We start from the raw sequence: 16,933 nt of genomic DNA on the forward strand, positions 1-16,933 counted from the left end.
GCTTTCTGGTGAACCAACGCAGCTTTCGGTTTCGGTTTCAAAGAAGGGAAACCAGCCATTTTAGGTAGTAATGGCTGCCGCTGAATGTCCGAGGCCGGGCCAGAGGGCGGGGCCGAAGAACTGCGGGATAGGTCTTGGGTAAGGCCCGAAGGCGATCCCTCGACCGGAGCCATAGACTGGCGCACTGGGCTATCCTCAGTCTGTACGGGTAGGCCTTGCTCGTCACCGGAGCTACTCTCTTCGGCCCCTAAGGCCTCATTGTAGTCTCCTACCTCTGTGTCGGCTTCATCTCTGGAAAAGAGTCGTTCTTTGACGTCTTCCGATCCGGAGTCGTGTTCGGAAGCGGGGCTGGAGGGTAGGTTCTCCACGTCTTCGACATCTTCGTCTTCGGCGCTGAAGATGTTGGCTGGGGCCGGTGCCGCTTGCTGCGCTTCGAGTCTCGCTGCTCGTCGATTCCGAAGAGTCTTCTTGGATCGGAATCGGGCACAGGCCATACATGTAGATTCGTCGTGATCCGGTGAAAGGCATTTGTTGCACACCGGATGGACGTCGATATGGGGATATTTCGCATTGCATACAGGACACCGCTTGAATGGTGTCCTCGATTCCATCGTCGATGACGGGTCGATGGTCGGGTAAAATGCGAAAAAGTTGGTTCTGGAAGTTAGTAAACTAACAATATACTATCGATACCGATCGGGAACAGTACCGACGCGAACTAAAGGCCTTTTGGCCTGGAAACATTTTTTCCTAACTTGAGTCAAGATAAGCACATCCGAACCCAATGGCGGAAAAAAACAATCTGAGGATGGAGAGGATGCCCATGCGCACTGTAGTCCAGGGGAGGAGTCACCTATCCCAGGATACTTCGAAGACTCTTCCCGGACAACAACGTGCAAACATCCGGACCCAACACTAGGCGGCGATCTATGCACAGATATGAATTCAGCAGCCCACATGCCTCGAACAGGGGTTTTCATGGTTCAGGAATGAGTGGAGTTTAGGTAAAGTGAGAGGTTTTTAGGGTTCATGGATGGGTGGAGTTTAGTCATGGTGAGGGATTTTTAGGGGGTAGGGATGGAAGGTGTTTAGAGGTTGGGGGTGGTTTGGAGATGATGGTGTTTAGGGGCGGAGAGAGCTCAGCAAAGTAAAAGCATCCAAAGTAATTGTTTGACAACGTAAAATATATAAATCTCAAATAACATCCCCTGAAGTAAAGTACTGAAATAAATCCCTCTGACCACAATGTTTCTCAAAGTAAGACCTGCAACCACTAAATTTGCACCTTCAAAAAAGCATTAAAAGACAATTTAGAAAAGACAGGCATTCTAGGAATTGGATACTGTGAAATGGTAAATGCCATTCATACCACAACTTTCCATTAAACAGTTTAGGTGAAAGGGTTCCTCAGTAATGGTATTCCATTAAATAGTTTTTATATGAAATCACATACAAACCGTTAAGTTAGAGAACCACTGTTGGAATGCACTAATTTACCATAAGTCTCTGTACAGCTATCAGGGTAGGACTATGGAACCAAAAGCAGCCCTGATAAAAATGCTCAAACTAGCCTGGTTTCCTTCGTCTCCTTGCACTCTTCCTATTTTCATCTATCCATTTTCTCCCTCTCTTCTCTCTCTTCTCCCTCTCAGATTGCTTTCCCTCTACCTTCCCTCCCTAAAAGCCTACCTGTGCTTTCTGACATTAACCTCAAGCAGAGGGTGTAGTGATAGAGGCACTAACAGTGGCCCTGGGCTTTAAAAAACAACTTTCAAGAGCTCCAGCACACTGGAGAATTGCCTGGTGGAATGGTAGGCCCAGCTGGCCTTAACAGTGATCTTGTTATATAAACTACAAAGCTGCCAATGAAGTGAGAGAGCTTAGAGGGCTATTCCCCCTAGAAGGGGATTTTTTTATTGTAGTCAAGGAGCAGTAGGGGTGGCTTCATGTAACACTTAAAAACAACAATCTGGATACTTATAGTTACAGGAAAGTCACTATTTACTCTCCAGCACAGGAGATTTAACATTGTTAGACGGTAATCAGAGGGCCATAGGGCAGACACGGGTTACGGGGCCACAACTGCAGTAGTTGGCTCTGCAAACTGTGCCAAGTAGTCCCTTTCCACACTTGACTCTCAGGGTAGCGAGGGCGAGCACTCAAAGGCTTCTCAGAGAGGTAGTGCGGAGAGTAGACGCAGGGGCTTATTTACAATCCCTTTGCATCACTTTTTATATGGGAAAAAGTGACGTACCTGTGGGGCAAGGGGCTTGTAAGTAAGCCCCTCAGAACTCAACAATCAACCAAGAGACAATTCACTGTTCAATCCTGTGCATGACTTAGTAAAAAGAGAAGTACTTTGGTAGCAAAACAAAATACTACACACTATTATAGCGGGCCTTGGGGGGAGGGAGGGATCCGCTACAACATTCCACAATGTACACTATGGTTTCTTAGCCCGGTTCCACAGTTCCAACACCAACTATGGGAATCTAGTAGCAAAAAACAGATCAGGGGCATGACCCGGCACAATTAGGCTTGGGTGATCAGTGGATTCTGCTTTGCAATTCATGGGTGCCGCTCGAGGTCCGTTTCCCTGTTTCTGGACATTGGGCTTGTCAACCACAACGGACATAGCACTCTGGAGCCATAACGCTGTTTGGAATCACTTGCTGCAGGGGAGAGTCTGCTAACTGAAAACCACGCATTCGGGACTGCGAGGACCAGGGAGCTGTGCGTGCTCCACACCGGCTGCACCTGGCCCTCTTCCCGACTCCTCCCCCGCAGAGTATATTACGACTCGCGGCCCCCGCTTCGCGGGTGCCGCTCGAGGTCCGTTTCCCTGTTTCTGGACATTGGGCTTGTCAACCACAACGGACATAGCACTCTGGAGCCATAACGCTGTTTGGAATCACTTGCTGCAGGGGAGAGTCTGCTAACTGAAAACCACGCATTCGGGACTGCGAGGACCAGGGAGCTGTGCGTGCTCCACACCGGCTGCACCTGGCCCTCTTCCCGACTACTCACCTATCTCCGCCCCCCTCCTCTATATTATCACACTACAGTTCTCGCGCGCTAGCGGGACGCGTGCGGGACGGGAGCCGGGGCGAAGACCGGGCAAAGAGCGGGCCCTCTGAGGCCCTCAGAGTCACGAGGAGACTGGACTGGGGCAACACCCCATCTGCAACATCTACTAACCGTGAGTCTGCAGCTTGACACTGCCAGTATCAATATGGCTGATATTGTAGCTATTAACTCTCCTGTTAAACATGGCGTCCTAACTAAAGGTACATTGGTAGACTATTTTAAAAAGATGACAGTACCCACGGACAAGGAGACTACACTCGCTGAACGAAGGGCCGAGAGACGCCGCTCCATAGAGTGCATGAAAAATAGAACATTGATGAACAGTTTATCACCTCTGAGTCCGTCCCATATTGTGTTAAGTCCTTCTACCTTGACGCAGGAGGCGCTAGCCATGGACAACGTCCCAGAGTTGTTAAGAACAATTGATCCTGCACCCAGTAACTTTAACTCGTTACCAGTTTTAATTAATTTGCCTCCCGCTAGTACTTCTACTATTTCTGGAAAGGAAATCGATATTGTTGTTATTCCAATTGAACCAAGGGCTAAGACCACTACTAAAAAGACAGCGAGGGTACAGGTGTCCAAAGTTATAAGGCCCCCCCCGTATAAGAGAAGAAAGAGGTTAGGCAACTTGCCAACTCGCAATAGTAATCACACTGATTTTGCCAAGGGCCCCACACTAAATGAGAGCTCTGCATCATTGATAAAGGCTCTATCACCACCCTCAACTACACGCGATCTGGCTGTAACACCCTCCACCTCCCTGGTTCTTCCCCCTCCTGACTTGTCTCGCTCTCCATTGCCCCTACCTGAATTGTGTACAGTGACATCACACCTTGAGAGCATAGAGAAGCTGATTAGATCTTTTACTCTACCTATTATAGAAAGATTGAAAAATATAGAGTCACGACTGGGGAATTTGGAATCTTTATTCTCAAAACATCCAGGGGCATTGAAAGATTCCACTCATTACCCGTCTCTCTCTATGGATTTAGATCCTTCTTGCACGCACACTAAGATCAGCAAGATAGGTAGCTCCAATCCTCAGTGTAGGGATAAGCCCAATCCTATTGCAATTAATCCAAGTCATGGCCAACACGCAGATGGTGAAATAAGGGAAAAATTAGTAAGCGCCAACAGAGTAATATCCCCAAACGAGAAGGGGGAAAATCACCTCTCAGTTAGAGTGAGTGATTCACGTAGCCATCAAGTTAATTTGCCCCCAGAGGCGGTACCATATGTGGTGGTGTTAACTGAAGTTCCACCTCTGGATAAGGGCAGAAACGAGGGTTATTATAACCTAAAAAACAAGATCGTGCACTGGCTTAGGACAAATAGACCCCTTCCGCCAAACATTAATGGGGAGATATTGCATGTTCGGAGACTTCCTTGGTTGGGCCGTAGAATCAAAGATCTAGAAGGGGATGTAATCATTATCAATTTTAGAGACCCTAATGCAGTCAAATACATCCTAGACTATCCCTTGGGCTCTACACGGGGATCTATAAACCCCCGTGTATTATCCTATTTTTACCCAAGATCAATGGTCTCTTATAATGCACATCCCAGGGCTCCAAGAAAAACAGTGGCCCTCTTTCATCCATTTGCAGCACCATCTGTTTCCCTTGCTCCACATTGTAACATGCATGCACTTAGTCATGTGGCATATGAAAATGTAGCAGAATGGACTACGGTTCCTCTTAGGAATCACAGAATGGGACCTCGGAGGGAGGATTATACGCTACCATTTACTCCCCTCGAAGTTGCTAATAGATTTGGGGCCTTATCAGGAGTTGATGACTGTGATTGACTCAGTAACTCTTTTGTCTGTCGGCATAGCACGCAGGGGGACCAGGATGAGGGTATGGATCTGATTCACAAACGGTCAACTTGCTGTACACATCATTCTACCTCTGACAGGCAACTTGTGCCCTCACTGGCGGCTCACTTAGGACCCCTGGAACACGCTCTGGTGGCCATAGATGAATTAGCCACCGAATCTCACCGTTCTGCATACAGGGAGAACAGGGTGGAGGCGGTGGGTGGCTGCCTCCCACGAAAGGCTAAAGAATTACAGGGGTTCTCATGTAAAGCACAAAGTGACCGGGAGGTCTGTGCTCTCCAAAGGATAGAAGAAATTTCTCCGCATGAGGCTGTTATGCCTGTAATTAGAACTACGAGGGCTCTAGAGATTTTGTCATGGAACGTGGCTGGGCTTCCCAATAAGTTAGGCAATACTGATTGGGAAACCTTTATTAAAGAACATGATATATGCATGTTCCAAGAGACGTGGGCTAGAGAAAATCTTAGCCACCCCGGTTTTGCTACCTTTGATATTCCAGCTAGATGGGGAGGGAAGGGACGCCCGTCTGGTGGCTTATCAACATGGATTGCTTGTCATCTAGGTTGTACTGCCGAGGTGGTAGAAACTAACTCTCTGGATATCTTATGTGTTGTCTTGCGATGGCCCAATGGGGTGGGTTTGAGACTGGTAAATATATATTCTAGACCGGCTGGAGTTGCAGCCACCTCAAGGACATTGGAGGATCTAGGGCTCTTTCTTGACTCCCTCACTGGCCCAGATATACTCTTGGTCGGAGGGGATTTCAATATTCAGTTTGAACCACTCCCGACGTATTTAGATGGGATTAGCAGTGAGGAGGATGATTTTTGGGGAATTCAAAGAATTACAGGTCCGCCAGCCAGGGTAGCATCACCTCTCTTATTGCAAGTTCTATCATTAATGTTGGCAAATTCACTCAGAGCATGCAATGGTAGGTTCAAGGGGGATAACCCGCCCCAGCCAACTTTCAACAGACCAAGGCAGGAGTCTCGGATCGATTATATATTGATTAGACTCCAAGAATGGAAATTGGCACTAGACTTTAAAATAGACCAAAGGGCTGACAGTGACCACAACCCCCTAATCCTCTCATTAGCTGCGGATGGCTTCCTTAGGTCAGAATTCCGTGGAAATAGTTTACCTGCTCCTAGCCTTACTCTGTCTAGCAACAGACGAAGACTAAGGTGGGAGAGACTACTAGAGAAACCGAACCGCATAAGGGCCATATATGAGCAAGTGGCTGCAACTCTGGAAAGCATGGAGAACCTACTCCCTCAATTGCCCTTGTTGGAAGGCTGTTCTCCCCTTGAGGGTATCCACCAGACTCTCTGTGCCAACCTAGCTGAGGTATTGAATCCTGTAGTCCGGGGCAGGAAACCGAGGAGTGAAAGAGCCTCTTGGTTCAATGCCAGCTGTAGGCTGGCAAAGAAAGATCTCCTCCAAGCACTTAAAAACAAGGAATCATCCTCTGTGATCAGGGAAAAGAGGGTGGCTTATAAGTCCAGTCTTGAAGCTGCGAAAACAGATTGGGACTGGGAGAACTGGTCAGAAATAACATCTGCTCTCAAATTTAGAGATTCTAAAAAATTTTGGCACATAGTCAGACATGGTTCTGCTGAGCCTGTTAAGGCTATAGAAGGCAATGTTACAGCTGAAGTCTGGGAAAAACACTTTTCGTCCCTTTATAGTAGTGTTGGGCTAGACCAAATGGGAACTCCGCCTGAGAGCTTAGTGAACCCCATTGATAGTTGCATTGTGATGGAAGACTTTAAGCTGGAGGAAGTGGAAAGGGCAATTACTAGCCTTTCCTTAGGAAAAGCGCCAGGTCTAGATAAGATCCCAGGCGACCTCCTAAGGCACGAAGTCAGAATCTGGGCATTGTACTTTTTGATACTGTTCAACGCAATTATCCATGGGATGGCACTTCCCCCAACTTGGCTGGGGGCGGAGATTGTGCCCATTTTTAAAAGGGGCTCACCTTTGCTCCCCGCCAATTACAGACCGATCAGTCTGATAGACGTTCCACAGAAACTCTTTGCGAGGCTTCTGTTGGATCGTCTTTTGGACTGGATCGAGGAGAGGGATGTCCTGACCCCTCTTCAGGCTGGGTTTCGTCAGAAGATCTCTACCGTGGATCAGGTCTTTAGGCTGTCCCTTATATATTGGAAAATAATACAGCTGGAGGGTGGCAGCCTCTATACTGTATTTGTAGATTTAAGGGCTGCGTTCGACCTTGTTCCGCGTGGTAAGCTCTGGGAAGTCCTGGCGAAAGTGGGGATGCCAGCTGATCTCCTGAATATGATCATCCGCCTCCATACAAACACCTATGCCCGTGTGAGGTGCGGTGCGCAGGGCGTACTCTCGAATAAGTTTCCCGTTGAGAGAGGGGTAAGACAGGGGTGCGTACTTGCACCGACCCTGTTCTGCCTCTTTGTTAACGGGGTCATTGAACATCTTAATGGGGTCCCCAATTCGGATGTCCCGAAGTTGGCGGGAAGGAGGGTCCCAGCAATTATGTTTGCTGATGATACCCTCCTTCTCTCCAAGTCACCTATGGGAATCCAGCGTGTTCTGGATGGTTTTGGGGACTTCTGTAGAGAGCACGGATTGGAAATTAACACCACAAAGACCAAATTTATGGCCTTCAATCCGCCACCCAGGTTTCACCGTATCCCTCGCATTGGGGAAAATGTATTAGATCGTGTGAGCACGTTTGAATATCTTGGTGTCACACTCAATGAGGAATTGGAGTGGGGCGAACATCAGGAGAAAACAAGGGTGAGGCTGGCGCAACATATTGGCGGAATATTAACAATGGTGGGGAAGAATAGGTCAACCCTTAAACCCATAGGCCCTCCTCTTCATATTTATAGGGTCCAAGCAAGAGGGGCAGTTACCTATGGGAGTGAGCTATGGGGTCATAAAATCCTGGACAGTCTGACAAAGGAGGAGAACAGATTCCTTAGGTGTCTAGTAGCTCTTCCTCCGAGTACACCGCTAGTGCCTTTAAGACTTGATCTAGGCATTAGACCACTGGAGGAAGAGCTGGCACTTCATCCTGTGATCTACTGGCGCAGATTATGGACGGTGCCTGAATTGATTCACTATAGACAGGGTCTCCAGGAAGTTCTCAGCTTCTCAAATTCGGGAAACATTCCTTGGCTTAAATTCATTAGGAACAGTTTGAAGAGCCTAGGACTAGATGCACTCTGGAACGATCCTGGCAATGCCTGCCCCAAATTTTCTAAAAAGGCTCTAACCAAGGTGTATCATGATTCTAAGGCTCCTATACTCCGACCCTCTAAATTTCTAGGGTCCCTAACAAATCAATTCCTTCTTATGAAGAGTACGTATACTTTCGAATCGGCCTTGGACAATGTTTACCCCGTAATGATTAGGAAGCTCTACCTGCAATGGAGGCACGGGTCTTTGCCAATTCGTGCCTTTACTAGCTCCTGGTCCATGTCAACATCCAGTATTTGCCCGGCATGCAGCGCAAGTGAGGAAACTGAGCTGCATTTTATATTTTTTTGCACGGGCTATACTGAGTCCCGTAGAAAGTGGATCATTCCCATTTGTAGGAACCTGGGTTTCGTAAGGTGCCATCAAGCCTTTAGAATTCTTAAGAGCGAAACGGCCGCGCACATTGTGTTTGCAGTGGCTAAATTTTTGGGGGCTTTCTGGCAAAAACGGAAAAAATACCTAAAAATGTCGATTTGATCTAGGAATGTAAATATTGTCTATTAGCTGTTTGGATGTATTATTTTAAAGATTTTATCCATTATTGTCAAATGTTTTACACTGATTTTATGTGCTTTTATGGATTTATTCCGAAATAAAGTTTTTGACTTGACTTGACTTGAATTCATGGGTCAAGTTTGTTATATATTTTGAGCTAAACCAATTCACACTGGCAATCTTATTCCTCCCTAACACGTGTCATATTTAGAGTACAAAACACATTTTTTCACTACAGCCTTCCATTACCCCTTGGTAGAGATGCAGTGCGGCGTAGAGGATTAGTATTGTGGCTTTTGCAGTCGCACAGCCTTTGCCTCAGCCAGCAGGTGTAGGATCCCAAACAGTTGCCCTTGTCTTGGATTGTGCCACTGGAGAAGAACAGCATGGCAGGCCTCTGCAGCAGTGAGGAGTTGCGGTCTCCAGTGCCGGGGGGGGGGGGGGGGGGGGGGATTTACTATGGCAGTGTTATTGGGTCTCACTGGATTTACTGAACATCAGGGGGAGTGGCACAACAGGTCCCTCTGGTTAAGTCACTGTGATACCAGTCAACATGCTGTCGATTCATATAGTTCACTACATGAACAATGCTTGGGGGCGAACTCCTCACTTCTGGGTTGGTGCCAGTTACCCTTTAGGAAAAAAGTTAACTCATTTGGGTGCTCCACACTCCGGGAACACAACTGAGCTTTAACTCCTGAGCAGTCTCTTCTCCTGAAGGGTTAGGCACACTGTTCCCTTCTCAGAGAAGGCAGCCAGGCTTCCCGGCCACAGGCAGAGCTTTCAAAAAATTATACAGACATCCTGTGAGGTCTCTTCACTGCCAGATTCTGGCTGCCCAACAGATACCAGCCCTGGATCACAGCAGCCCTTCAAGTACACTGTGGAATAGGAATACTCCCTTCCTTGGTCAGGAAAAGCTTAGACCTAAACCAAAGTAGGGTGGTTTGGGTTCCACTTTTATGACATTTTTTTCAGAAAGGGTATTCCTTTTCAAATTCCATTTATGGCACATTTTATGGCAGCAGCGCAGACCCAGCCTTTGTGCAAGGTGATAACTCTTACAGCAGGTAGTGACGATGCTGGATAGAAGCAGGCGTATCAAAGTCATGATCATAAATTGTGAAGCCTCTACACCGGTCATCAATCTTCTTAAAGAAGCAAATCGGGGATAGACAAAAGTGCAGCTATGCCTAGAAACTAATCTACCTCTAACACAACCTAAGGACTCCTCACACATATTCAAATGGCAGTGCTCAGCAATCTCCTGCTAAAAGCTCTTATAAAATTTCTAAAATGTAGCTCTGTCTCCATTCTCCCATACTATAGTGTCTGGGGGGATCCCACCTTCAACCCCAGGAATACAGGCAATACACCTGCAAGGGATGGGGAAGCTCAATCTTGTGCCAAGCCAAACCATGGGCAACCATATTCTCAAAACAAAAGTTTTGCTATCCACCGTACCACACCCACACCCTTTACACGCAATAGCAGCACACGCATACAAGTGCCATATATAAATATATAAGTGAAATTTTACACAGATGAGGCTGGTTGGTACCGAATTCCACGTGAACCAGAGAAAATGGTACTATAATCCACGAAAGGTGATATACTGTCAACACAGCTTTATGTAATAAACTAAGGACCTGGACATGGACAGTAGTCCTTTGTCAGGCTGAAGTGAATACTTGGTGTATCCCTCCAGGTGACAGAACGACCTCTGAATCATCATGGACATGCTTAAGTGTGCATGCTAGATTAGCAGATTCGCTGGGTCAAAGAAAATGTTACGATACCAGCTTCACATGCTGTCTGGTCACTCGGGGTAGGGGTACTTGTTTAACATGCAGGGGACATTACCGCCCAACACATATTTCCATACTTGAAATAAAACTCACAAGTAGCACCAAAACAGTGGGAGGAAGGAGGTTAAGCTTTATATGAGATTTTAGAGAAACCCCTGTCCCATACTAAATATATTAGAGTGGATGACTGACAGTAATACAGTGTGAAGGAGTGACACGCAGTCCATGCTGCTGATTGACAGCTATCAGATGACCCTGGTGATGCTTCCGGTTCAATGAATCTTGATTTTGTCTTTCTCCACTGATGAACTAGAGGATTATGCAGGAGATCCAGCGAGTAAAGTACTGCATAAATAAAGGTTGCCCCTGTTAAAGTATTCAAAAAGCCATTAACAGATAGTGCAACTTGAGGAAGGATTTGGTTCTCTCAAAATAAAGCTGCTCATGGCAATGTATGAAGGGACAGTTCAGCTGGAACTGGTGGATGAAAATGGAAAGATGGACTGATTCAAATGAAATTCTGATGGTAACTTGGATATGTCAAGGTTGGCCTTGAGAATTACGTTAACTTGAGATAAGCTATTTAAAGGAGAACGTCTTTCTCACAGACTTGAGAGGTCAAAAAGTGAAAACCAATCATAAAGCAAGTCCACAATCTTTGAATGCGCCTCTAGGCAGAATGGACTGCTCGTTAGCCACCCGCAGGTACTAAGCACTGTATCACTGGGTAGCTTAAAGTTGGTGATGGCTATTGTTAACTGGGACGACATTCTGTCAAGTCTTTGAAAAAATGGCAATCACAACTACAGAATCTTAATGTGTGACTATCAGCCTTCAGTCACGTGGCCACAAAGTTGTTGACCCTCTTTCTATCTGGTTTCCAACCAGCCTTGTTTAGTCTAATGGAGATTGCATAGTGGGCTCGTCTGTGGAGCTCTGTATTCCTCCACAAATGCCACAGAAGAAAAGGTGTTAAGTTCTTCCTCTGAAAAGTTGTTTCTCAAATAAATGTATGGGAATTACTTTGACTGGTGGTCTTGGTTTATACCAATGTCAAAAAGGAAGGAATTCTATTCAGTGGAAGTTACTAGTAGATAAACTTGACAGAAACTCTGTCCATATCAGTGAAATCTTACTATAGTGTATCGGAAGAGTCCCTTTAGGGGTGACATTCTCTCTCCTTATTATCCAAAGTTTGTGTTTGCAAAGATTTGCATCTGAAGGAAATTTCTCATCTTTTTGGCAGTGCACCTGTCCTGAAACAACTACCATGTCCTCTGACAATTGGGGGGTTCTAGGCTAGGGATTTACCTGTGGAGATACAGATAGTATCTCAGATAAGAAATCATCCTTCGATGCATGAATAGGTATGAGTTCCTGTGCAGAAACTTTGGTGCGGCAAGAGGAGGAAGGTAAAATTGAGATTTTTTGCCAAGGCTAACACTCAATATTTGTGTAAGGGTAGTTAAGGTTGAATTCATCACTGTCAAACTCTGATAGAAACAATGATGAGCGAAAAGTGAATATACATCAACAGCATATTCAGCTATATGAGTTAAGGGGGAATTCTAAAAGTGTATTCAAATAGTTCCAGTTCTCAAAGATGCACAAAGCCATAAGAGAGGGGGGGGAGAGCGAGCGAGGGGGGAGAGCGAGAGAGAGAGAGCGAGCGCGCGAGGGGGGAGAGCGAGAGAGAGAGAGCAAGCGAGAGAGAGCAAGCGAGAGAGAGAGAGCGAGCGAGCGAGAGAGAGCGAGCGAGGGGGGAGAGCGAGAGAGAGAGAGCGAGCGAGGGGGGAGAGCGAGCGAGGGGGGGAGAGCGAGGGGGGGGGAGATTGAGGGGGAGGGGAGGGGGAGAGAGGGGGAGAGAGGGGGAGAGCGAGGGGGGAGAGCGAGAGAGAGAGCGAGGGGGAGAGCGAGGGGGGGAGAAAGCAAGGCGGGAGAGAGCGAGGGGGTAGAGAGCGAGCAAGGGGGAGAGCGAGGGGGGAGAGAGCTAGCGATGGGGAAGGAGGTAGCGAGGGGGGAGCGAGCGAGCGAGGGGGGAGCGAGCAAGCGAGGGGGGAGCGAGCGAGCGAGGGGGGAGCGAGCGAGCGAGGGGGGAGATAGAGGGGGAGAGAGAGGGGGGAGAGAGGGGGGGAGAGAGAGGGGGGAGAGAGAGGGGGAGAGAGAGGGGGGAGAGAGAGGGGGAGAGTGAGGGGGGAGAGTGAGGGGGGAGAGCGAGAGCGAGGGGGGAGAGCGAGGGGGGAGTGCGAGGGGGAGGGGGAGAGCGAGGGGGAGAGGGAGAGCGAGGGGGAGAGGGAGAGCGAGGGGAAGGGGGAGGGGGAGGAGGGCGAGCGGAGAGCGAGGGGGAGAGAGCGAGGGGGAGAGAGCGAGCGAGTGGGGAGGGGGAGAGGGAGAGCGAGGGGGGAGAGAGCGAGCGAGGGGGGAGAGAGCGAGCGAGGGGGGAGAGAGCGAGCGAGGGGGGAGAGAGCGAGCGAGGGGGGAGAGAACGAGCGAGGGGGGAGAGAGCGAGCGAGGGGGGAGAGAGCGAGCGAGGGGGGAGAGAGCGAGCGAGGGGGGAAAGAGCGAGCGAGGGGGGAAAGAGCGAGCGAGGGGGGAGAGAGCGAGCGAGGGGGGAGAGAGCGAGCGAGGGGGGAGAGAGCGAGCGAGGGGGGAGAGAGCGAGCGAGGGGGGAGGGAGCGAGCGAGGGGGGAGGGAGCGAGCGAGGGGGGAGGGAGCGAGGGGGAGGGAGCGAGGGGGGAGAGCGAGGGGGGAGAGCGAGGGGGGAGAGAGAGCGAGGGGGGAGAGAGAGAGCGAGGGGGGAGAGAGAGAGAGCGAGGGGGGAGAGAGAGAGCGAGGGGGGAGAGAGCGAGAGCAAGGGGGAGAGGGCAAGAGCGAGGGGGAGAGGGCGAGAGGGCGAGAGGGAGGGGGGAGAGAGCGAGGGGGAGAGGGCGAGGGGGAGAGGGCGAGAGCGAGGGGGGAGAGAGCGAGAGCGAGGGGGGAGAGAGCGAGAGAGAGTGTGTGCGTGTGTGTATATATATATATATATATATATATATATATATATATATATGTATATATATATATATATATCGGATCCTGTGCGAGCATTCATCTGTGCTTGTACATTGTGGAAACACTGTTCCAGTTGGCAAGTGTAAAGCAGAGGCTGGTAATTCGGAAGAAGCGTGCCCAGACCCACTTGGGACTTGACTTTTTGTTGAAATGTTTTTGAAAGAACGGACTCACTGTAGTTTACATGCCAAGCACTACAGGACCCAGAAGGCAAGGTGATAGGCCACGCCCACTGAGGCAGGTCCTTATTTATTAGAAGGTGCAAGCAATCCGTTTGTTTCATTATGCATTATGAAGCCACTGAAGAAGGGAGTTTTTAATCCTGAAACGCGTATGGCGGACATCATGCAGTACATGTTCTCCTGAATCCAGTCAGCAAGCTGCCAATTAAAAGGTGTTGGGAACTATTGGAGTGTTGTGGCTTCTCTCCGTTGGGGCGTTTTGATGAATATTGGAAACGGTTGTTGCCCAGCCGCTTAGGAGAGGAGCCCGCCGCATAAAAGCGGATCCTGTGCGAGCATTCATCTGTGCTTGTACATTGTGGAAACACTGTTCCAGTTAGTAACTGTAAAGCAGAAACTGGTAATTCGGAAGACGCGTGCCCAGACCCACTTGTGATTTGACATTTTGTTGAAATGCTTTTGAAAGAACGGACTCACTGTAGTTTACTGCCGAGCACTACAGGACCCAGAAGGCCAGGTGATAGGCCACGCCCACTGAGGCAGGTCCTTATTTATTAGAAGGTGCAAGCAATCCGTTCGTTTCATTATGCATTACGAAGCCACTGAAGAAGGGAGTTTTTAATCCTGAAACGCGTATGGCGGACATCATGCTGTGCATGTTATCCTGAATCCAGTCAGCAAGCTGCCAATTAAAAGGTGTTTGGAGCTATTGGATTGTTGTGGCTTCTCTCCGTCGGGGCGTTTTTGAGATATATATATATATATATATATATATATATGATACCCTCAGTTAAGACTCACTCGCAGGAGGCCCATTACAGACCAGGATAGAGCTCACGGTTACCGCGCTGCCTTTCGGGCTACGCCCCTTCACCAAAGGTAGGCTGTGCACAAATCACCAACAAATGAAATCCAGTATTATCCCCTTTCTTTATTTCCATTCGCATGATTAATCTCAGGTGAGTAAATCCGCAAGCATTCAAAGAAAGGAGTTCCTGGGATTATGGCTTGCGAGGGTGAGAAAGTGTGATAGGAGAAGTTCTGCATTTCTCCATTCTGGTCTCTGTACAGAGAGGCGCAAATCTACAATCACAAAACAAGAATAATTTTTTTAGTATCCAGAGACTGAGGACGAACACAATGATACTGTACTCTGGTTTCCTGGGAGAAAACTTTAAGGAAACTCAAAGTAGAGGTCCCACTTAGCCAGGAAATTAGTATAAGTGTGGATGGATTAAGACAGAAGGTGAATAACAGAATTATGCTAAGCAGATGGGTTTAGATTCAACACTTAAGAAGGATCTGCCCCAAGATGACAATTATATTATAATGGAATACCTGCAGGATCGGCTGGATCAGTCTACGAAATTACCACAGAGATTTGTCCAACAATCTAGGGTGATGATCAATACATTTTCCAAAACAACAGAAAAAAAACTCATTATTGGAGTATGTTTTAACAGCAAAATGTTGTTGCACATTCGCAAAAGGGATGGGAGGCACTAAGGACTATCGCTCATAAGCATCACTGCAGGCTACATACAAGGGGGGGGGGGGGGGAGAGGTTCATTATGGAAATTACCAAATAAATGACACCATAGAGGATCCATAAAAGTGTTCTTCCTATATGTCCAACAGCTGGGTATGAAAGATGAATTTCCTGTAGCACATTTGGTGCTGCCCAGCAGTTATTGAGAATTTGTGTAGGTTTATGCAGAAGTTAAATCCTTTCTGGGAACAAATCTCGTACAATGACAATACTGGTCCAGATTCAGAAATTGCCAGTATGATGTTAGATTTGTAATTTTGCACTTTTTGTTGGCAAATGGTGGACAAGTCAAACTCCTTCAACATAAACTAGATCTTTCAACATAGTTACATACCTGACAACTTCTAATACAAATATTACTTGCAACTATTCTTCTGCTCATAAACGGTTGCAAACTATCTTCTGCACTTGATGCATTGCTTAAAGCCCATTGCCAAAAGCATTTTATTTGAGAAGTGTCAGCTAGTCCTGTATGCGTGGCCTCACCAACAGGAATTGAGCAAAGGACAACAGTCAATGACAGGTTGGGCTAATCCTCTAAAATGCGGTCTCTAATGAATCATGCAGGATTTTCCACATGATAGCAGCCCAAAAGAGTCAAGCATCTCCCTTCATATCATGAAAAAACCTGTATGTGGGACATAGAAGCTAAAAAGTCACATTCAATGTGGCAAGCTCCACGAAAATGAAGTGAGAAAACATTACCTATCATTGTTTAGTCAATCGTTAAAGAACGGTATGCCTACCTTAAGCCACAGATAGTCTTCGGTTTTATCAGCAATTTCACTATGGTTATCAGAAATGTCACATTTGCCAATGATACAATAAACAGCTCTTTTGTAAGGGTCTGTACTGTTCCTCAGTGCCCGTCTATAATGGAGACGAAGTTTGTTCTCTGTGGTTGGAGGCAGTCTAGAACATAAAAGGTGAAACAACAAAATTAAATATTCAATTTGTAATGTCCCAACACAGAGACAGGCTGTCGAAATAAATAAATAAATAAATTACATAAATAAATAAATAGCTTAAGCAAAATTTAAAAAGTCAATAATATTCAAAGCCTCAAATTTGACATAGGATTGGAAGACTGTTCATAAAGTTGGTAAACCACACGTATGGTTGTTTTCGTTGTACATTTTCTTTCACAAAGGTAAACACCAAAGATATAAGAGTTGTGAGCAACAAAATATATGCCACCTATTAAGCATTTAACAATAATGGACGACATTCCCATGAGGTGCCCTTTGTTATGGAACATGAACCACACCATTAAACTGCCACTATATAAGAGAACTGTTGATATTGCAATGCTTAAACAAGAGCCAGGTCCCCGCCAACACAGGAACATTTTTAAGGCACTTGGGACAGGTAAGAGGATTGCCATCGCCAGCTCTGAAGCAATCAAGAAATATGTTGAGTACCAACAGCTATTCAGGACAGTCTTAAATCAGGTTCCATATTTTTATGCCAATTATGAACTAAAATTCTCATGCACAGTATGCTCGGAGTATTGTGCATTGCAGGTAGCACTCCAGCACATTTACATCTTAAATTGAGAGTGCAGTTTCTACCTCTGTGTACTTCATATTTATTGTGATGTTACACTTGTTTTTGGTGCATACCCACTAGAGATGGGATTTCGCAAATGTTAAACAGAATCAATCTAAATTTCTAT

The 16,933-nt window shown here is 47.1% G+C and overlaps 1 protein-coding gene across 1 annotated transcript in view; it reads right to left on the reverse strand.

Annotated features, from left to right (window-relative positions):
- The window catches only part of NUP93 (nucleoporin 93), a 451,198-nt gene that overhangs the window by 228,234 nt on the left and 206,031 nt on the right, over positions 1-16,933 (reverse strand). Inside the window, exon 11 of the mRNA XM_085639933.1 lies at positions 16,005-16,170. Within this exon, the coding sequence (XP_085496059.1) occupies positions 16,005-16,170 (166 nt within the window). The remainder of the gene's footprint in view (positions 1-16,004; positions 16,171-16,933) is intronic.

Source organism: Triturus cristatus, chromosome 12, assembly GCF_964204655.1.
Source record: "Triturus cristatus chromosome 12, aTriCri1.1, whole genome shotgun sequence".
NCBI lineage: Eukaryota > Metazoa > Chordata > Amphibia > Caudata > Salamandridae > Triturus > Triturus cristatus.